Raw genomic sequence first — 22,698 nt, 5'->3', positions numbered from 1 at the left:
CACCTGGTTGTTATCACACCGTGTCACAGCAGGAAGTATTCCTGGCTTCCGTTTGGCTTATTAGCTTGACCCACTGTAACTCCAAAGCAAGAAGCTAGATAACTGGCATTATTCTCTGGGCTGCAGGCTAATTATAAACAGGCCTCAGCAGGCAGTTCAACCCATTGGAAATGTAGAGGAGCAGGATGATATATTATCTGTAGGAGACAGAGAGAACAGTAGCCTTCTCGAGTCCTTGTCACAATATCGAATGAATTAAAAAATGATTTAGATATTTTAGGATCAATAATGGATGATGATATATCAGCAAGGTTGTGTAAGGGTAAGGGTACATCCAAGGAGTTTGCATCCCTGGTTGAATAATTACTGTGGAGAAGAGGGAAGAGCGATAGATGGGACTTTAATACTGAAATATATAAAGACTGGGTTGCCATGACTGATGTCATCATGTTTGTTGAAATCAGCTTCATGGCATATATGTTATTTAGCCATATGGTGCCACATACGCTCTGCCGCATGAAGACGCCTATATTATGTAGCCAATAGCCATATGGGCTGACTTTGAAGTGAGCTCAGCTGACAAACAGTCTCATGAATTACACTCAAATGTACTTACAAGATAACCAACGGAAGCAATATCGCAACCTGGACAAGCTTTTCAGCAAACTGAATTTAACAGAAAGAGGACACTGGTCCCACTGTTTCGATCCACACAAGCACACTCCATGGATAAAGCTCTGACATGCAATTTAAAATGTTTTTCTTAATTTTCCTATTTGAAGTAGGGTTACATATAACATTTTGAGAGGAGAAGTGATTCAGATTCAGATTCAGATTTTATTTGTCACATACATACAAAGTAGAAATGTTAACATTAAGCGGTCATGGAGGTGTATTAATGGGTCTCTCAATATATATGTATTATTATCTTGTTTTTTTATTGAATGAGGCCATTTTATTCTGGCATACAAAACATAACCCAGGTCCAAAAAACAAAGCTGGTAACAACCAAATGTAGCTGATGGTATCCAGGAAGGACCGAATTCTGCATATTCGGTATTCCATAAACTCATGTGTCATTCACATTGAAAATTTGACTTAGAAACTGACTTTCTTCTGTCAACTTTCTGTCACACACACACACACACACACACACACACACACACCCACACCCACACACATCCACACATAGTGCAAATTGTCTTAGAAAAGGGCCACTGTTACAACCACAGCCATTTTTGCTGAGGCACTGATTCATTACCATACATATGAGAGTCTGCTCACCACATCATTTGGTATGGTTGGATTTAAATCGCTATGTATGGTTGTAGGAATTTTGTGTGAGAGTATGTGTATGTATGTGTGTTTCTGTGTGTGTGAGCTTGTGTGTGTGTGTGTGTGTGTGTGTGTGTGTGTGTGAGAGGAGGGGTCTGTGTGAGAGTATGTGTGTGTGGGTGAGCATATGTAGTGTATTCTATTCAGTATGTGGGGTATGTGCGTGTGTGAGCGACATTGAAAACGGAAATTAGAAATGGAAGTCCCCGTTTGTCCTTGGTACTTCATTTCCACTGAAAGTGGTCAATTAGTTTCAAAACCACATCAGGAGAATTTGGAAATATGATAATACATGCAGCAAAACGGATGAGTCTGCTTTGGGACAGTGACAGGTAATATATGAACCGCAAAAGTGCTCTACCACACTGCCATGGGCTCCTACACACTCAATTTACTCAGTGAGTTCACCCATTCACACTTGTAAAATGATCTGCAATGTAGGTACTTAAGAGTCCTGCATAGATAGAAAGCATCTGATCCAGTTTTGATTGTGGTACCCTATAGGCCCAGCGGGTCTTTTCAGATAACATTTATTTAAATCACTGTACGCCTCCAAATACGCCCCAGAAAATGGCGGTTCTATGCAGAAGCTACATTAGCTTTTATTTCCACTTGACAAGTGTTGAAAGGGGAGCTGGCTCAAAAATAAAAGTGCAGTTAACTGAAATCACTCACTAGGACTAACTAGAACTAGGACTACAGTTGAAAATTAGCCCGCTGGCTAACACTGGCACATTTACAGAAATGTAGATTAATGTGCACTGTCCAATAAATGAAATTAAACTTGGCAGTCACTACGCAGCTACTTATGGATGCACTGTTGATTGAATAAAAGATGACAGAAAAGTTTATGAAATAAAAGATTTTGGATTGAGCCCCTTTATCATGCAAACTATTCTTTGCCGAGACTACAATTTATTGTACACGAGAATTTGCTGAAAGGAAGCAAAAAGGTTTTACCTGGAATCACACAAATCATGCGATACCGTGTGCAGCAAAATCATGGCAGGCATTATTTTGGGAAATATACATTATAAAAACACAACTTTGCAGAAATGTATGAGAAATCATAATCAGTGTTCAGTTTATGCATGGGTGTGTGTGTGTGTGTGTCTGAGCGGGCGTGTGTGTATGTGTGTGTGTGTGTCTGTGTCTGAGCAAGTGTGTGTATGTGTGAGCCATGTGTGGGTGGGTGTGTGTGGGTGTGCAATGCATGGCAATACATTCAAACATTCAACTCATACATTCAGTTCAAGCAATGTTGATGGGGCATAATCAAGTCGTTTTTATGCTCCACAGCTTCAGAATATGTCATGAACTTGAAATGTAAACACGTGACCAACTGTACATTTGAGAAAACAATGACAATGATTGGCTTCAATTATTTTTGTTGTGGAGGTGATTTTCCTCTCCTGTGATTATCTGTATGTCTTTTGTCTCCTTCATGGACCATAGGCTACACTGAACATGCGCACATTGCTCTCCCCATGTTGGATTGATTCAATTGTGTTTTGATTGAGTATCATGGCTCTCATGCATTCAGTATCATGGCTCTCAATCATCTGTTTGACTGCCATTTAACAATGGCAGTCAAACAGATGATTGAGAATCATGAGACTCATTCAAAACACAGTGTAAGTGGCACAAATGGGGAGCAAAAATGCTGATTGAAGCGTTGAAGCAAGTAAAATACAAAAGAGTAAGGCAGAGATACTGAATGTAGCCTATAGCATTTTTTTTTGCATTTTTAATTTACACAGACAAATCCCAACTATTTCCAAGTGATGTATCATGAGGAGGTATCATCAACCATTGAGGTTGAAATACAAAACACAAAAAGCCGGCAGCAGCAACCACACATTCCATGTAATGAAACCATTTTCTGAAGCCTAAAAGGTGAGACTTCCATGTTAGGTTAGTGACACCCCTATTGCTGTTGCATTAACTGCAATAATTGGCATCCTTCCCTATCAGCGTCAATGCTATGCTGTACTGGGTGTCCAATTGGAGAAGCTAAAAAAAGCAGTGTGCTGTACATGGTGAGAAATGCCAGGCTATACGAGCGAAGGAGCTATGGGATGCAGGGGAAGGGGGAAGTGGCAGGGTCACTGGAAACTCTTGGAAACTGATGAGCTCTGAGCAATCATATGAGAGTGTGAATGGGGTGGGAGTGAACAATCAGTATGTTGGTTCCGGGTAAATGCTGGTCCACACACAGGCCTACAGGTAACAACCTCCTTGGATGTCTATCGATTCACAGGCACCCCCGCAGAAGAGGAGAAGGCTCTTTTTGATGAAGACGTGCACGTGTGCTGTGCAGGATATAAAACAATTACAGAGCTGTCACGGGTCGTTCCCATGTAGCTGGGAGAGAGTTATGAGTAGGAGTTGGGAGTTTGGATGGAGAGAGAGAGGGAGCAAGATAGAGGGAGATACTGAGGAAGAGAGAGAGAGAGAGAGAGAGAGAGAGAGAAAGAGAGAGAGAGAAAAAGAGAGAGAGCGAGAGAGAGAGAGAGAGAGAGAGAAACCACAACCACAAAACACAGGTACATCTCATCCAATCAGCAAGCCCGCCGCCACAGCCGAACATGATTATACGACCATCATCCTGCATTTACTTAAAATACCTTCCCCGCCACTCCAAACACACACCTTCACCTGGTGTGTCACACCTCCTTAATCACTTCACAATGCTTTTCTTGCTCTCGTTCTCTCGTTATGCCGTCCCCCCCTCCCTTCAAACCGACACGGCAGCCGCCACCCCCATTCCGATCTAACCCGTATGCCACCAATCCCCTGCTTGTTAAATTTGATTGACAGGGCTATATATTTGTGGTGACTGAGAGAGACCAGTGTGGCTGCTTGGAAGTAGAGCACAGTAATCCATTACATGGGCATTCCATGAAAGTAAAGTCAATATATTCCCCTTCAGCTTGCCAAAAATGGCTGGACGTTGGCCCGTTGGTCATGAATTATTGAACAACTTAAAACTTGGGAGATGAGAATTCATGGAATTCATGCGGGAATGTGTTCCCAAACTGATTAAAAAAACCCAAACCCCAAAAAACTAATTGGACTTTTTGTGTAATTAGATTAGGACACATTCATTCATTGAATGAATATATTTCAAATGGCCTTGGCAAGAAATCACCAATCAAACTTTTATGAGCTTGCATGTCCGGAGTATGCATTTTCCATGTATTCTGCCACCCTCCACTCTCATGACACACACACTGGACAATTGTGTGTGTTGAGTAGACACATGTGTCAAGGATGTGTTTACGTGTATATGCGTTCCATATGTCAGTGTCAAGTATGTGTTTATGTGTGTGAGTGTGTGTGTCTGATAGCCATGTGTAAGCATATCAGTGTGTGTGTGTGTGTGTGTGTGTGTGTGTGTGTGTGTGTGTGTGTGTGTGTGTGTGTGTGTGTGTGTGTGTGTGAGTGTGTAAGTGTACTTCAGTACATGCATCAATGGGTTGTCCCTTGGTATGGACAAAGCACCACCCATCAGTGTGACGTCCGGAACAAAGACACGGTTCTGGGGTAGACGATGTAAATCGACGTTAGCAAGAACAACATAATGGTGCCTGATCTTGAGAGGTCTCGGTGGCCAAGGGGGAAGGGGGAATCCATTTACATGTCACCTAACCGCTGGGCAAAGAGCCACTGAGTGATTTAACTAACTTTTACCCCATTAAGGCTATTTGCTTTGTTGGTATCAGAGGCTGTAGTGAATTAAGGTAATATACGGTATTGATTTTACTCTGGTTCCCCCCCCCCGCCCTCTGCTGCAGGCGAGGAACACCTGACCCAGCCAGCTCGCCTTATGGATGTTCATTTAATTGTACTCAGGCTCTTTTAAGCCAGGGATAATCCAAGCTCAGAAGATATCAAATGGTAGAAGACCAAAGACAAGACATCTGAGTAAAAGTAGTAGGATAGTGCTTGGGTTCAATCTGGTTATTTAGATACTGTATATATGAACTTAAATTTTGACACTGTCTGAGAAACTGAGAACCGTTTTTAAAATGAACAATGATCTGGATGTTTGTGTTATATCTCTGGTATAATGAAGTTTTATTATATTTTATCTCATTACTGTGCGATCATTTGTTAAATTAAACATATTTATATCCAGGAATATACCAGAAATGTTGCTTTAAATACCCAGAAGCTGGGGAGATGACTTGGTAACCAATAATGCTCCATGCCAAAGACGGGAGACTAAACACTGGAGACCACTTGATATCAGCCCCCACTGGTTCCGTATTGAATTTGTGCAGACACTGAATGAAGTTTAAGGTTATGCTCCGCGGTAGAAGTGAGGTCATCCGTCAGACAGTTTACATTGTACAGAGTCACGGCAGGTGGGTTTTCTCCCAGACACAGACAGGGGGCTGAATAAAACATTTTCACTATACATTGCAATCCAGGGGCTTGTTCCATTGTGTAAATAGCTATAAATAAACCTACTTCCCCAATGCTGCTACAGTACAGACAAACTTGGGGCGGGGAAAGTCAGTTGTTTTGCACTCAATTCAGTTTAATTCGATTAGATTTGTACCTTAAGCGGTAAACGTACTTTACTGCAAACGATGTGGAATGTTTGAGTTCTTTCCCTCTTCTCATCATGACAAACTATGTACAGTATGTAGAGGAGAGAATGGGGACCCCTACTGGACACAACCTGCTCTCTCTAGTGAGTGTTTACATCTTCCCACGAGTCAGGCCAACAACATGGAGGCTGTGGAAACAACTTGCCTTATTGGATTATAGTGTGAAAGCAAGGGCCTTTTATGCAGTTGTTGGTGTTTATATACAGGTACACGTAGAAGTAGTCTGCGGTTCTCGACGGTCGTGTCTATGCACCGGTCTACGTCCTCTCGACGTCCCCTGTGCCCGACGTATACCCCAAACATCTTACTTGGGTTTACTTGAATCACTTCTACAGTCGCAGGGCTCACACTGATGTAGTCGCGATCAATATGTTCACTATATGGGCAAGAGAGCCGAGCCATCAATGGAAGGAGTAAGCTAATTTCTGTAGTCAAAGAGAAACGAGATTCCAGAAACAGTGTTTAATTCACACAAAAGGAATTACTTGTTTGGGATAAATGCTACAGTTTGCGTCCACTCTTTATCAGAGTGAAACGATCTCTGTTCCTGGGGGGGCTTCTCGCTCCCAGCGCCGAGGATTCGTTAAAAGTCGACTTTTGTGCTGCGTGCGGAGCTTCAATTTGGCCATCCCCTCGCCTCGCGTCAAAGGGATACGAGAGATTGGCAAATAAGCACACGGCGTTTCACCCCACACACATCCACACAACACTCACAGCAGCACATCGCGGCGGAGCACACTGCGCGCCACAGACAGCCGTCGAGCTTCAGACGCGCCGAAGGTCCTCTGCTGCTCCGGACCGGAATGGTTCCCGTGGCTTTTTGTTGGTCCCTGTTGTAGTTTGTTGACATCTCGGGAGTTTTCTTTTTTTTAGGCGGGGGTGTCTGCTGCCTTTTTTGATTCTTTTCCCAGTGTTTTTATCCGATTCGCTTGACTTTTCTTTTTTCAAGAGAGACCGACATGGAGATATACGTGTATGCATTGCTTTTGCAGTGTTTTGTCTGCAGTTTTGTCCCCACCGCGATCGCTTTTTCGGAGGAGCCCCACGTAGGTAGATCGGACGGGTTCTGCGGTCGTATCCTCCGGGCGCAGACACAGGGGACCCGGAGGGACGGGTACCACGAGTTTAGACTCCGGGTTGAGGGGGACCCGGAGACCTACCAGCCGGGGAGCTCTTACAGAGGTACGGGGTTTGTTTTGGTGGAGTTTCACGGCTCCTACTCCTGATATACATACTGAGAGCTTAACGTTAGTTTGACAAATGAAGAGTTAATTGACTCTTAACATATCGAAACTTTCTAATTTGAAATATCCATGCCATTGGTGCTATAAACTCGAATGGATCTCCGTTAGTTGAAATGTGCTGTCATGCATTATATGAAACACTGTCTAATAGACAGAAATGCATACATTTTCTCTCACCTCATAAATGAAAACGACGTGATCCCTAATTACTCAAAGTCTAGTCGATTACCCCCCCCCCCCCCCCTCAATATGGATGTTAAAATGAAAGATTCCGAATAGTCACAATTCAAAGGTCTAGTCGTTGAGAATAGACAATCATGATGGTAGAGATAAATGTGTGTATTGACCTAGATCTCATATGCGTTTAAATCTTAAAAGAAGAGCTTGAATAACGCCCACAAAACGTGCATTGACATATATTCTATAAAGCATGTATGTATAACTAGGCTATATGTTGTTAGTTGAAGGGAAGGAAATACATTTTCTTTAAAATAAAATAAAAAATCAATAACAATAATTACTGTAATTATTGTACTATACACAGAAACATAAGTGTATTGTCGATCGTAACCTCCCAGTTAATTGAAGGGCAGTTTATTTCCCTTGGTTGATATATTGTTTATGTAATATTTACGTTACATTCATATTCTGCTCATATTCAGAGAACCATTCATTATAAAACTATATCTGTAACAATACTTTTCTTTGTTTTCCGTCTGTCTATACTTCCATCCTTCCTTCCATCCTTGTCAATGCAGTGGTCCTTCTCGCCTCCAGCCCCGCGTACTTCAGAGGATTTACCCTCATCGCGCTAAAGGAGGGCAGAGAGGGCACAGCAGAAGGCCATTATGCCGGTCAGTTCCAGGTAAGAATCCCCACCACCTCCACCACATCAGAAAAGTGTGTAATCCTATCAGCCCAGCCCAATGCTCTGGCAAGAGTCTCAGAATGCCTGCTGCGATCATCACATTCAGGTTTCACTTGAGCATCCGGGCGGGGAGCAGCTTAATTTGCCTTCTGTGGATTCCTATAAGTGGAAATGCTACAACATAAGCAGGCTACTGTAGCGGACAACGCTGCTTTTGTTGAGCTCTGCTAGGGGGGGGGGGGGGGGGGGGGGGGGCGAGGCAGATGTTCCACACTTCCCACCAAGAAACTGTAAATGTCCCTCGAGACGAGGGAAGGATGATAGATATATAAATAGAGGGAGGGATCAAGGGAGATAGAGGGAGAGAGTATTGGGGTGTTAGGGAGGGAGATATATAGAGAGAGAGAGAGGTGGAGAGAGTTCCTCTTTCAGTATAGCAACAGCTCTCCCACTGAGCTGGAGATGGCTCCTGAGAGGAGACAAGGCTTCCTCAATTACCCCCCTGGGTAGAGGAAGCGTTGAGGACACATGTTCCTTATGCGTCTAAAGTAACTGTCCCCACCCACATGGAGAGCGCAGCAGGCTTTTATAGTGCTGACCACTCATGGAGAGTCATAAAGACATTGTTTTTATGGGTTTACCTGAAAATATGTTTTACAGGATATCCCAGCCCTCCTGAAGTTCTGTTACTTTTTTAAGATGCTGACTGCAAGCCAGGACAGACACTTTTATTTTTTATTATAAACACATCATAGGAAATAAAATATAATAAAATATCGAACATACATGGGTGTTTTACAAATGGTACCTTATTTTTCTAGTATGAAGTACATATGTGAATGTTTTTTTTTATTTTTTTTTATTTTTTATTTTTGAATTTGTGTATTAATGAATTTGAGTAATTAGTACATTTATTAAATAATACAATTTACATTTATTTGGGAAAATTATACTGTAGTTTCAGGGTTAGTTCAGGTGATGCTACTTCCAGTATTTGAATGCTGCCTTCTCATTCTGATTCCTAACCTCAAATCATAATATCAAACCATATAATGCATGTTTCACCCGCATTTAGGAGGCATAGATTCGGTGTTAAGTCCTTACACTTTTCGGCATGAGCTTCCCTTTTATGTTTCAGTGCTCCCCCAGTATGGTTCAACTCTTGTTAACTTATTCCGGCTCTTGGCTCAGTTCACATCTTGCTCTTAAATATATAACCTTTTATTGCATTCTTTATATTAATGTGAATTTGAGACCACATGAAGAATCACACATCCTGAATCTTTGTCCTGAGAAAACGGATGGCCCTGGCGCTCTTGCCAACACCATGGCTGGCCTCCTGTTGAGAAGGGGAAACTCTTTTCTGCTGTGCCGTACGAAACATTTACAGGATTTGAGGTGGATTAAACCGCCAACTACTCTGCACAGGTCCTGGAGGTGCTGGTAAACGCTGTCTGGCTGCGTAATGTTTTTTGGAAACCAAGCAAAGGAGATGCAAAGGTTACTTTACTTTGAAAGTGTTCCCAAGAGTTTCCCAGCCATTGCTCAGATCAAGAAAATCTCCACCTGACACACCTGCTTACCGTGGGACAAACTTTATTGAGTCTCTTGCTGAACCCTCAAATAGCAAACACAAACAGTACTAGTAGTGTAGTGGGATGGCATATTGGAGAAACAACGATACTTTCATACAATTTATGGGAAGTTTAGAGCTTTGAGGATACCACATTCAGTACGTTTACATGCACAGCTTAATTTGATTAAAGCCATAGTTCGACTATGCTCCTCAATTGGACAACTGCAATTGTCTGTGTATACATGGCGGTGAGTAAATCGATTCATTGGCCGAAGCATGTCATACCCCGGTACGTTAGGTGGCGCTGTACCCATTTCAACTAGTGGTAATTGAGCCACCGGTTGACCTCTTTGCGTCACCAGCAACAACAAACTCAGGCAGCATTCGAGAAAGATGTTTTCAGTAGACAGCTGTCAGTTCACTTCGGGTCCATATCATTTCGTCTCAGCAGTCGGAGGAGTCTGCATACGACCGAGAGGTCGAAACAATGGAGCGTCTGAGAAATGATATGGACCCGAAATGAACTGACAGCTGTCTGCTGAAACATCGCTTTCTCCTCCATGTTCGTTTCAATCTGGACTTCAGAGAGTCAAAGCCAAAGTTAATTTCCCCCAATTCCTTTCCCCCATGGTCGAGATAAACCCCATTAGGAGTCTTTACTTGTTGTGGAAGTACCAGAGAGTCAGAGAACCCGACGCAGTCTGTAAGATTCATAATATCAGAGAATACCCCCGTCAGTTCGGCCGCGGCACAATGAATGAATAAAGATCGTAGTTATTTCACAACCTTGTTGATGAGAAACATTTAGAAAAACATGTACTGTAACATGTATTCAGCCTTGGGTGAAATCGAAGCGTAGTGTGTACTGAATGCATGTTGATGATACACTCCTTATAGGGGGTAACTACATTGGCACGACACCGGCTTCCTCCATCTTCTGTGCCAGCTTTTAAAATAAATCGCCGACCCGAAGTGAGTTGACAGCTGTCTACTGAAAACATCTTTCTCCCACCGGAGCAGCCCCTCCGCCGCCCGTCCGTATACGGCATTCCCTGCCGCATCACAAGGAATGAATAAAGATCGTAAACACGTCAGGAGAAAAAAAACATTTATTTTGACAGATGTGCCCGAAGTTACTACTTTACAACCTCGTTGATGACCCACATTTAGAAAAACATGTACTTTTAATTCAGCCTTGGGTGAAATCGAAGCGTAGTGTCTGTGTGCTTCCACCTTTAATGAATGCATGCCATGCGCGCTCCCGCGGCCGGGACACAATTCTTATAGGGGTAACTACATTCACCGGCTTCCTCCATCTTCTGCGCTACCTTTTTAAATAAATCGCCGTTTCTCGTTTTCCGACGGCGGCAATAACAACATGACTATCGTCTCATTCTACTTCCGGCTCACGGCCCCGGGAAAAGATCTTGAGCATGCGCAGAATGTAATTCAACGCATAATCCAATTCGACTCTACATGTACACTTATCTCGACTATGAATCACATTATCTAGGGGTCTTAATTCGACTATGATGAGTATGAGTATAGCGCGACTAAGGTGTATACATGCATTTTAGTAATCCAATCATAGTTGGAATAAGCCAATAAGTCGACTTTCTTGAGTGTCATGTAAATGCACTGACTGTGTCCGGTCTTTTGTTTGCATCATTACAATTAGACACACCAGTTTGCAGAAAAGAGAAAGCAATGGAAAATGTACTGGTTTAGTAAATCCATGGCCTGGAGCCGTTGGATAGTCAGATAAGACAGATAAGACAAAGTGGTTATTCTCAAACATTTCACACCGAAGCTGAAAACAATGGGAGAGTGTGTCTCAGCGTTGCATTTTCCCTCTTATATCTTTTAGGACAAGCGTACATGACACTTGCAAAATGCAGGCCTTTCTTAAAGAAAACAAAAGACAATGTATACAGACAAGTGAGGAAATCAGTTTCCTGCCAGATGCTTGCAGGCATTTTTGTCCAACTACATTCTGCTCTGTTAATGTCAATGTCTCGAACCTTCCGAACCTTTTTTCCCCTCATATTCATAGAATTATTTCATCCAAAACATTGTTACTTACTTAGCAGCTGAAGCAGACAAGCAATTTAAAAACACTATTTAATTCTGGTAATTATTTTTGTACATAGTTTTTACAATCAAATTATTCAGTCAGCTCTGCAGCGTCGTAATAGTCTGTGTGCAGAGTGTGTGAGTTTGTTTGGTACTTATTGCAGTTTTTATTTCTGGCAGTTATCCTAGATAACTTCTGTTCCACAAAAAATGCAACAAAACTTTATTTAACGCATCAGGCTTTTATAGTCGCTGAGATTTGTTCTTGTATTTAATTTTGTTTATTTTTCTCCCCTTGTAAAATGTGTAAACTATGCTCAGTATTTGGAATGTGTGTACTCTGTTGACATCTGTGAGTGTGTATCCTAGTTTTCTCCATTCAGTTTGTGTTGTCAGTGGCAACACACACACACACACAGTGGCTGTGTGTGCGTGTGTGTGTGTGTGTGTGTGTGTGTGTATGGACATATCAGTGTGTGTGTTTGTGCGTTTCCCAGCCTCGCTCTTCCTTCTTGCGATAATCGTGAGACACACAGGTCATATTTTTCTAGGCTAGTGATGTGTTATTGCTCAGGCAGACGAATAGAGCTTGTTTGGGTAAGAGGAAGGGATGAGCAGAGGCATCAGCTATTATCTTATCTATTCCCTTCCACTGACTACCCAGGGAGTGTTTTCAAGTGTTCCTGTGGATGAACCATACCAAATGACTTTAATCTAGCATAGCAACGTCCTATACATTTGTGACTCAGCCTATGGCAATAAGTTAATCCAATAAGTTAATCCAAAGAGAAAACAACATATATGTGACTGAACACCTGATGCGTGGGCGTTCACAAGCTATCAGCCTGATCCTATGTCTGTTGGTTTACTTTGGAAATAAAGGTGCAATCGTAGAACATGCTACAGTTTGTTTCTTTATTTGAAGCGTCGCTCCTTCCAGATAAAACGCCCTTTTGTATTTTTGTTGAAGAAATTCAAAGGATGGACGATGTGATGCAATGGCTCAAGGCTTGTGGATCTCAGTGGTTTCCTTAGCTGTGATTGATAGAAGCCCTGTGGCAAAATGTCAATGCCCTACAGGTTGATGCACTAAGACTAGAGCGGGCTGGTAACTGTTTGCTCTGTGCTCCTTTTTGAGTGCTGATAAGTTGCTTCCATTTTTCTGATCTGTGTGTCAGTAAGTCGCCCTGAAATCAGAAACTTTTGAATTCACCCTGCAGACATGCATGCCTGTCTAGTTCACTGCATTCTCTTTGACCCTATCCAACACATTGTGCACGCACGCAGGCATGCATGCGCACAGACACACACACATGCACGCACACAGGACTGTTGGAGGGGACGTGGGGGTGGGGTGGGTCTTCAGGCCTGCTTTCTCCTATTCGTCTCGTGCACCTCATGTGCATGTTTAAACATGTCTCTGTTTGCTTTCACAGGCACTCAGAGGGAGAGTGAGAGAGAGAAAGAGAGAGAGAGAGCGAGAGAGACTCTCGCTCTCTCTCTCGCCCACTCTGTCTCTCTGAATCTCACTCTGTCTCTCTGAGTCTCTCTCTCTCTCTCCCTGGACACACATAGACATGCCAGTGTCTGAAATGAAAACAAAGCTCATTTGCCAGCCCATCTTCCCTCTTTGCCACCCCCACACAACCCCCCACTCGCTGTCTCTTTTTCTCTGTCTTTCTTTCCTTCCACCGTTCCCTTTCTTCCTCTGTCTTTCTTTTTCATTAATTTTGTCTGCTTCGTGCTTGTGTGTGAGCCACTGAACCGCTGGCAACTATAAGATGAATCCTAGTTGTTTGTATGGCAACAATAGCAGTAATCAACAGTATGTACACCAAGCTATCATATGTGTGCCCCTTGAATTCGGTCAAGTATAAAGACCCATGCATGAATGCACCTCCAATGGGAGCACATCTGTGTCTGTGATACCTTGTGTTTGTATACCGGTGTCTGTGTGGGGCGGACGGCAGGAGACACAGAAGGGCGCCGTACTGTCTTATTTGTACATCCCGAGGCGGTTCATATAAGAAAATGATTACTATGGCTAGCCGGACGTCTGGACACAAGTGCTTGAATGCCATCTGCCACTCTGTCATCATGTCCCATGATGCATGTGTGCATGTGTACGCACTGATCCATCTCCTTGTCCTGCTCCGACCTATCCGCCCCTCGCCCACCGTTTTAATCACACCTCCCAATCTGCAACACATGTCCCTCTCTCCCCACCCCACTAAAAGGCCCTACTGGTCACGAGCCTCAGCACGGCGGGTGGAACACCTGTGTGTGTGTGTGTGTGTGTGTGTGTGTGTGTGTGTGTGTGTGTGTGTGTGTGTGTGTGTGTGTGTGTGTGTGTGTGTGTGTGTGTGTGTATGCGAGTCTGTTTAATGTGTCAGATTTTGTATAAATGGCATAGGAAACGGAAGAAGAGTGCAGAAAGCGAGGGACGATATGAAGAGAGTCCCTTTTGAGTCCCATGGAAAATGACAGTGCGTCAGAAAATTACAGAGAAAAGGAGACGAGCTGTGGAGTGGCTTTCTTCTTCTGTTCCCTAGTTTTGCCGTGAAAGACACAAGACTTTTAACTGTTGGAGACATTTTTATTGTGCAACCGAGACAGTGCCTGAAAATAGTCCCTTTGCAATATTTGAAAGTGTGTGTGTGTGTGTATGTGTTGCACACTTATAAGCCCCCAAGTTGTGTGTACATATTGAGAATTCTTATAACCCATCTAAACTTTCGTAAGTTACCAGGTCTGTGATCAACAGTATTTTATCAGATACTTCTCAATGTACCAGGTTGAATAATGGGGTGTTGCTGCATGAACTAAGATTTCGTTTCTGACTGGCACAAAGGTTTTCTTGGCTATGCAGTGTGCACAACCCCCAAACAGAACTGTTGGATGCTGTCTTTCTCACAGTGTTGTTACCTTAAAACTTTGTGTGTGTGTGTGTGTGTGTGTGTGTGTGTGTGTGTGTGTGTGTGTGTGTGTGTGTGTAGACCCTCGTGAAAACAAGATTCTTAAATAACAAAATGCCAGTAAAACAACATTTTAATAAAACAAAATTCCAATAAAAGTAGGACCATATCAATCTTCTGAACCTCTGTTCCTGGTCCAACAATCATGTAATTTTTCCAATAAAAGTTTGAGGTAGGCCTAACCCGAGAGAGTTTACCCCACTCTATTCTGCCTCTCCTATATTTGATGGACAAGTGACAGAGAATTGGGAGGTAGAATGATTTGACTTGATGGAGAGGATATTGATTTATATGGCTTTCAAACAACCTCCAAAATAATTGAAGGAAACGAACACTGATGGTTAGCCCTGTTAGCTCTTGGGCGCCACATTGGATGTGAGCGCCGCTGGCGCTAAACCCACATCTGCTCACACTGACAAACAGACCTCTTCCCTCCTACTCTCTGTCCCCAGATAATTGAGGAGGAGGACACCCAGTTCATGACCAACTGTCCCCCCGCAGTCACGGAGACCACCCCTCGCAGGCGCACCAGGATCCAGGTCCTCTGGACGGCTCCCCCTGCTGGCAGCGGCTGCGTCATACTCAAGTTAGTCCCGCTTGCTTACCATTTATTTTTTATAATAAGATTTCTTCTTCTCCTGACTTGTCATTTTCTTCTTTTTTGTTCTTTCTTGTTATATTATTCATAGGTGATGGGCTAAAAGGTTTATCAGGTTGGGTGGCTGTGAATTTGGGTGAATGTGAGGCAGTTATTGTAAAAGCACTTTCAGTGGCCACAGGTCTGAAAAGGGCTATTTAAATGCAGTCCATTTGCCATTTGACTCCACTTACTTCGATGATAGCTTAGAAGTTGAAATGAAGGTTGTGAATAGTAGTAGCAAAAGGAGTCCTGTGAACAACAAGGCCCACGGAGGAGACAGTATGGATGTCTTGCAAAACCATATCTAGGGTGTCAAAGCCAAACAAGACAAAGCACGTGCTCTGCACTATTGGGATGGAGCAGAGATCGATGGCCACTGTAATCAGTGCCCCCACCTCCCCACTGTAGGAGACTCGTACAAACGATAACTGCTGCAATCTTTATGGGCTCATGTTCTCTTATCAAAACATCTGAACCCATTTTGCCAGAAAGTATAAGGCACAAATCCCTTTTCTGTCCACTTTCCATTTCAGCGCAGCCCCGGCGGAGGACATGGGGTGGGAGAGGGAATGATAGTGTTATCGGAAGTAGATTGCATACAAGACACAGCTGTGACAACTTCAGTGAGTTTAGTTTGAGGTCAGTTTAAGGTCAACCACACTGGAGTGTCGTACAAACTACGCCTTAACTCAAAACTGAGGTTCTGACAACTTTTTTCATGGCCTCATTCAGTGCCGGCCTTGTATGCGCTTTGATTGTACTCTTGATGGACAGTCGCATTATACCAGACTCCCATAGTTTGCTCATAAAGGCCCTATTATACAATGTAGACTTTAGAATTGAAAAACAATAGTTTCATAATTACTAATTAAGAGTTCACAATAACTCAGTCTTCAATTATAATTAACTGCAACGTTATTTACCTACGTGTGCAGCTAATCTGTGGGTAATTACTCAAAGGTAACGCGTGTTCTTGTTTGAATTTCCTTGGAACACACAGCAAAACACACCTTTCACCATGTGCGGCCCCTGGCAGACAATGCCTCGGCAGTCCTTCTCTGATGGACTCATTAATTCCTGATGTTCTTCTTACAAAAATGGCCGCAGGCTACTGTGGAATTAAAAGACAAAAGGACGTTTTTAGGTACTCAAAATAAAACGATGCAGAGAAAAGATTGAAGAGAAATAGGAAATTATATTGTGCTGGAAGTGGATTTCTATACACAAATGGGATGAAGGATTCTATAAATATATTGTTGTCTTGCAGCGATGGGGTAAATCCTTAGAACAGGGTTGATTTAATTAGCCGATCAACCAAGTGTGAGTCGTTTTTATCATTTCCCAGCCACGAGAAATGCACTTTAATAGTCTAGAAAAAAACTACTCTCCCTCTGTCTGTGTGTCTCTCCTGCTCTGTGTCAAGAGTCAGGATTCAAAGAGCTTTATTAGCATGGAAATTTACATTTACATTCCAAAAACACCAAAAGTATAATAACTTACGGCATGGGATACAAAACAATAATAGCAAAACATAAAAGAGAAGAAAACAACTGTGAACTTAAAGGTGTTCATCATGGTAAAAGTGAAACTATGTGTCTCTAGCTCTGGCTGTAGAACCCTTCCCTCTCTCCATCACTCACCAGGCTGTTACGTTTAATGTACCTGCTGCCCGACAGCTGGTATTTCACCATCCAGCTTGTTTGTTAGCCCAATAAACCCAAGCCCTCTATAAAGGAATCGGATTGCTGCTACACAAATCCCTCCCATATCCCTGGCCCTAGCGTCTATTCGATTGGCTGATGGCCCTTTTAGGCAGACTATATGTTTCAACATATCCCCCCTGGTTCATCCCAAGCCACATTGTTTTGTTCTAGACGTTGTAAGCCGCACACGGCCGTCAAATGTATGTCCCTCAGCACCAAATAAAATGGAGCTCTCTTGGACACTGTCCAGTCTTCGTTCTCTCTCTCTCTCTCTCTCTCTCTCTCTCTCTCTCTCTCTCTCTCTCTCTCTCTCTCTCTCTCTCTCTCTCTCTCTCTCTCTCTCTCTCTCTCACGCGTGCACTTTCACTCTCGCTCCCGTGCACTCTCGCTCTCACTCCCGCGCGCTCTTTCTCTCGCTCTCTCGCTCCGGGGCTATCTCAAGGTCTCTCTTGCTCTCGCACTGCCTGGAGATGCTTGGCTCTGTTACTTCAGTGTTGTAGGGCACTGGCTGGTTCAACCGAATGCTAATGTTATTTTTTGTTATTCCTGGTACTGAGCTGTTAATTGTGTGCTCGACTCAGATGTAGCCACGTCTACCGAGGTAGTTTGAAATCGACTAGCAAACACGTATCTCAATTGGCACTTAAAAGCTCCGGCCTGTGGAATGAAATCGACAGTCTCGCTGCTAGTCTGAATTCTCATCAGATTACTGTGTGGGTGAGCGTGGGCATTCATGCGTGCTCGCAAATGTGTGTGTGTGTGTGTGGGTTTGTAATGGGTGTGTTCATGTGGACGTAGGCCTGCATTTGATGGAAACTAAGCTTCATTGTGCCTAACCGCTTTTACACTGAGGTAACTCAGAGATAACCCTGGTCACTTGAAAAAATAATAAAAGCTTCCCACCGCGCCTGGCCTTATGAGTTAACATGTCGGACTGAGGAAACTCAAGCAGCACATCAGTAATAGTAACAATTAACCTTTTCCTCAATGACCCCCCTCTGAAATGCAAAACATTATTCCTTTCCAAATCCTAATGTTAGCCACTGTCCATCGGGCCATTGAACTTTAGTGCAAATGGGGAGTAATGGAATATCATTATTTACATCTTTTGGGCCATTCAGTTGATTTAATGAATGGATTAATTAAAGCCCAACAGTTTGTGTATATATGGAACATTAAAAAAAGTTGATTAAACAATGTTTACCACGTTGATGTCCGACGCTGTGCTACTGAGGACTGTCAGCACCTCGCCTTCCTGTGATGCCATCTCTGGGAGTTGTCCGGGTGCTGTCTGTCTGTCTCCACGTGTGTGTGTGTGTGTGTGTGTGTGTGTGTGTGTGTGTGTGTGTGTGTGTGTGTGTGTGTGTGTGTGTGTGTGTGTGTGCATGCTTGCGTGTGCGTGAGTTTGTGCGTGTGCCCATGCTCCCCACAATCTTTGCCACCCAAGTATCCGGTCGGATGAGCTCAGCCCAAATCAGTTTGAGGATCTCCCAAATCTCCTGATAAGACCCATCAGGAGCCCTGAGGGTCCGGCCCCGCCCGCCCACCGGCCCTTCTTTGATTAGTTCTGAATGGGGGTGAGGGAGGGGGGAAGGTGGATGGAGACTCACTGGCAATGGGCCAGCGCACACCGCAGTAAAATGGAGTGGGGAAAGGTGGATAAATACAGAAGAAACAGATAAAGAGGCATAGCGGAAGAGAGGGTGTCCATTTTGAGTGATCGGTTCTCCATCCGTATGAGGAATGGGTGATTCTTCCACAGCCCTCCCTAGAACACTTGTCTCCTCCTCACCTCTATCTCTCTGTCTTTTCTATCTCACTGAATCCGCATTGTATTGATCAGTACTCCAGGGGGTGGAGTGGGTGCTGGGAGAGGGGAGGCTTCAGGGATGTGGTCCACTTGGAAGATATTCCTCTCGCTTAACAACATGGACTATATCCACCTGAGTGACTATCTTGTTGTGTTACACTTTTGAAGGGAAGTAGTAGAAAAGCCCCTTTTCTTGCAAATCTTATTTTCTTGATCGCTTGGAAAAGAAAATATTATTATGCTTTGATTTCAAAAATGTTTTCAAACACACCACAGATTCAACTTCATTTCCCTTGTTGACTCATTGCCATAATCACATTATTCACCTATTTGGCAGAGTATGGCATAAAATATCCTCAAAAATGTGTATTAGTATTAGTTACATTGCCTCCAAATCTAATCAATGTAATTTCCTCTGCAGCTGAACTAAATGGCGTTAACATGCAGCGCCAGGTTTAGTGCTCAGCCTTTAATATAACAGGTTTCTGCTTCCCTCTTAAGTTAAGCCCGCAACGGGCAGCTTGCACGATCCAATCAAACCCTGAAGGATCAAATTATATTCCTGCGACGTTCCGCCCTGCTCTAATCACCGGATTTACTTGAGAAACCATCAGAACCGAGATTCCTTTGAATGCTATTTCGTGTGGACTTCCTAAGTGCAGATCTCGTCGACAGTGCGATGAAGTGGCTGCCAACCACGAAGGTTGACAGCCACTAAGTACTTCCTCAACTATTATGTGCAAGTACGACTTCAATTTGTCACACAAAAGCCACCAAAAAGATTGGGTTGAATATGCAAACATATGCAGATTATTCAGCTAATTTACCTTGGGATGGAAGAGGAGGGATGGATTGGACAGTTGCGGCAATACGCTCATAAAACCAATGAGGCGGAAAGATGTCGTCAACATATATTCATCATATTTCATTTGGAATCTAGTGCATATGTGGCGAATGAGCGTTTATTTTTAATCTTACTGTATTCAAAAGCAATCTCACTTTGCAGCAGACGCATGTTAATTAGGATATTTTGCAAAGTGTGTCTAATTTCAAAAGCGGTTAAGAAGATTATTGAACACTTTAATTAGCATAAAATAATGAATCATAATTTAGGAACACGAGTTGACCAACGCCGGTCTTTTAAAGAAATCCCACATAAAGACATCTCATCCAGTATCCAGGGAACGTGGGGGGAGTGAGCCGCTTTAGATGGGGGGAGGTGTGCAGAATTTGAAGGATGTTGTTTTCCAGATCCTCCCCATGGTACCAGACCGGTAGACATGAGGCGAAATGACACGGTGCATATACATGCATCACAGGTAAAGCTATTCCCTTTCCATTCATCATCTTCATTTACAAGCAGTGATCCCGTAAGCTCAGCCACGTGGCCAGGAGCAACAATATAAAAAGGGGGTCACTGTATGCAAACACCAATGCCGTATATATTTCACTTGTCTGCTTCAATTTCACGCTTGAGTGGTCATAGCATGTCATGGGGTATATTGCACCGTTCAGAGTAAGTGTGGAATTGATGGGCTTAATATACCAATATAAGTCTACTTAATGCCCCTTGTCTCTGCAATCTTTTCTCCCCCCCCCCATCCGTTCTTCCCTCCTTCCCTCCTTTGTGGCATTCAACGTAATATCCTTGTTTTTATGTCATGCTATAAAATACAATAACAGTCAAGTGGCTGCCGTGGCAACGCATGGAGCGGCATTGTTCTCATGTGAAGTATCAAAGAAAGACGCGGAAAGCATGCGCCAATGCCGCCGAACGGCATTCTGGGAAATGTTCTGCTTGGCAGTCGAGTTAATTGTGCTGAAAAAAAAGGTTGGCCATGTGACATGGTAACGGCAGCCGCCTAGGTGAGGGGAAAATAATCATAGTGATATAATAAAGGAAATATTCAAAAAAAAATGAAGACGGGGGCCCACACTCTAATATCCAATCATGTGATCACTCTCTCACGATCACTTCGGGGGAATTATTTCCATTAACGGAGGCGAACAAAACCTTTCTCTTCTGGCTGGAAGGGCTATGGGGCTGGGTCTAATAGATATTAAACCATGTTAAGTGGCGCACTACATTAAATCATGAATTATAATTGGCATCCTGCTGAGACTCTTCTGAGTTATTCATATATTCATAATTCATAATCATAGATTCTACACCTGCCGGTGCCTTCTGTTACTCACCACCACCAGTGTGTGTGTGTGTGTGTGTGTGTGTGTGTGTGTGTGTGTGTGTGTGTGTGTGTGTGTGTGTGTGTGTGTGTGTGTGGTGTGGTGTAATCGTATCACAAGCAAGATGTGTTGCCCATGTCCATTATGACACCTCATGAGACCATTACCACCCTGACCAGACTATCAGAGAGAAATAGGATGGCAGTATTGGATGAAAAGAGGGGAAGCAGCACCCATTATAGCCCTCGAATGGATTGCCGGTTCACTTTCTTTATTTTTTACCTAGGCCACCATGTCTTCTAGTTTTCTCCTGCTCTCCCCTTCCCACCCTCTCTTGATCCATCTTGCGCCCTCTCACTGTGTGTGTGTGTGTGTGTGTGTGTGTGTGTGTGTATGTGTGTCTCGTCCTTTCCACAGGGCCAGCATCGTCCAGAAGAGGGTCATCTACTTCCAGGAGGAGGGCTCCCTAACCGTGCGACTCTGTGAGAAAGGTGACAAGCCCCTTTCATCCTCTTGTGTTCTAGTTTGATGAGTCGGCTGCTGTCTTATTCACCAGCACGGTGAACCCTTTGTCCCCTCCTTAGGTTATTTTTTTAATTCAAAATTTTGTTTTACAAGTTTGTCAATAGATTCCCAAACTGGAGCGTCTCTGTCGTGTGTGTAGGCGTGTCTGCGGCTGATTACTTTGCTTCGACATTGATTGTAAAAATCCTGAGATTTCTGCAACCTTTTCCATCCGTGTGTGTGCCTCTGCGTGTGTTTGCGCGTGAGTGCGTGTGTTGGCGCGTTCGGTGGCTACATTATTTACTGACTGAACTATGCACTGAAACCGGTTTGTGTGTCCTCTCCTCCTCTCATCCAACAGAGCACGTTACCGGTGAGGCCACACTGCCCCCCGCCCTGGAGTGCTGTGCGTGTGGAACAGCCAAGTACAGACTCACCTTCTTTGGAAACTGGTCTGAGAAGAGCCATCCCAAAGACTACCCCAGTGAGACCTATGTTGGGTGATCTCGGATCAATAAACAACGCTAACGCTACTGATTATTATCACATCGCAATCATCGTCTCACACGATGGGCCCTAGTTAGACGGTCTAAAACTCAGACGTCAAGGCGCAAAGTCAAAGTACTTTGTGGGCGGTTCTACGGCGCTGTTGCTATTATGACGGCGAGATAAATGAGCTTTGCGCCCGGCAATCTAAAATGGGTTGGGCTGAAACCTATAGGTGTGTTTTGGGCGTAACGTGCAATAAACCAATGAACGTTCCACCTGCCATCCCCTTTAAGACCCAGCGCATTTGACTTGGCGAGTTGATATTTTGACGTTTGCAGTCTCCGCTGAGACAGATGCATGACCACATGAATTTCAAACTTCAAATGGCTCAGTTTATGGCCAAATAATAGGCATAATTCACACATGGAATAGCGTTTTCTTCTCCTTCAGAAACACTGATTTGTCATGTAAATTGCGGCAAAGACAACTTAAAACATATGCGGACGCGGTCCTCGATGGCCCCAACTGTGGGTCTATTTAATGATATGCGGCAATACATTAACAAACATTGTTTGTTACCAGTATTGTATACATTATCGTTATCGACTTGTGTTCATAATATGCTTGTGTCCCCCCATTAATATACATCGCCATGGACTGTATTATGTGTTATGTGTT

At 43.5% G+C, this 22,698-nt stretch overlaps 1 protein-coding gene across 1 annotated transcript in view; it reads left to right on the top strand.

The window, feature by feature from the left end:
- The first annotated feature begins 6,652 nt into the window (after positions 1 to 6,652).
- Positions 6,653 to 22,698, top strand: part of spon1b (spondin 1b) — a 50,218-nt gene continuing 34,172 nt past the window's right edge. The window contains 5 exon segments of the mRNA XM_084476788.1: positions 6,653 to 7,136; positions 7,957 to 8,063; positions 15,143 to 15,276; positions 21,445 to 21,518; positions 21,893 to 22,015. Of these exon segments, the coding sequence (XP_084332914.1) occupies positions 6,914 to 7,136; positions 7,957 to 8,063; positions 15,143 to 15,276; positions 21,445 to 21,518; positions 21,893 to 22,015 (661 nt within the window). The 5' untranslated portion in view covers positions 6,653 to 6,913.

This window comes from Micromesistius poutassou (genome assembly GCF_964030765.1).
Source record: "Micromesistius poutassou genome assembly, chromosome: 13".
In the NCBI taxonomy this organism is placed as follows: Eukaryota; Metazoa; Chordata; class Actinopteri; order Gadiformes; family Gadidae; genus Micromesistius; species Micromesistius poutassou.
This window is presented reverse-complemented; position numbering and strand designations above follow the sequence as displayed.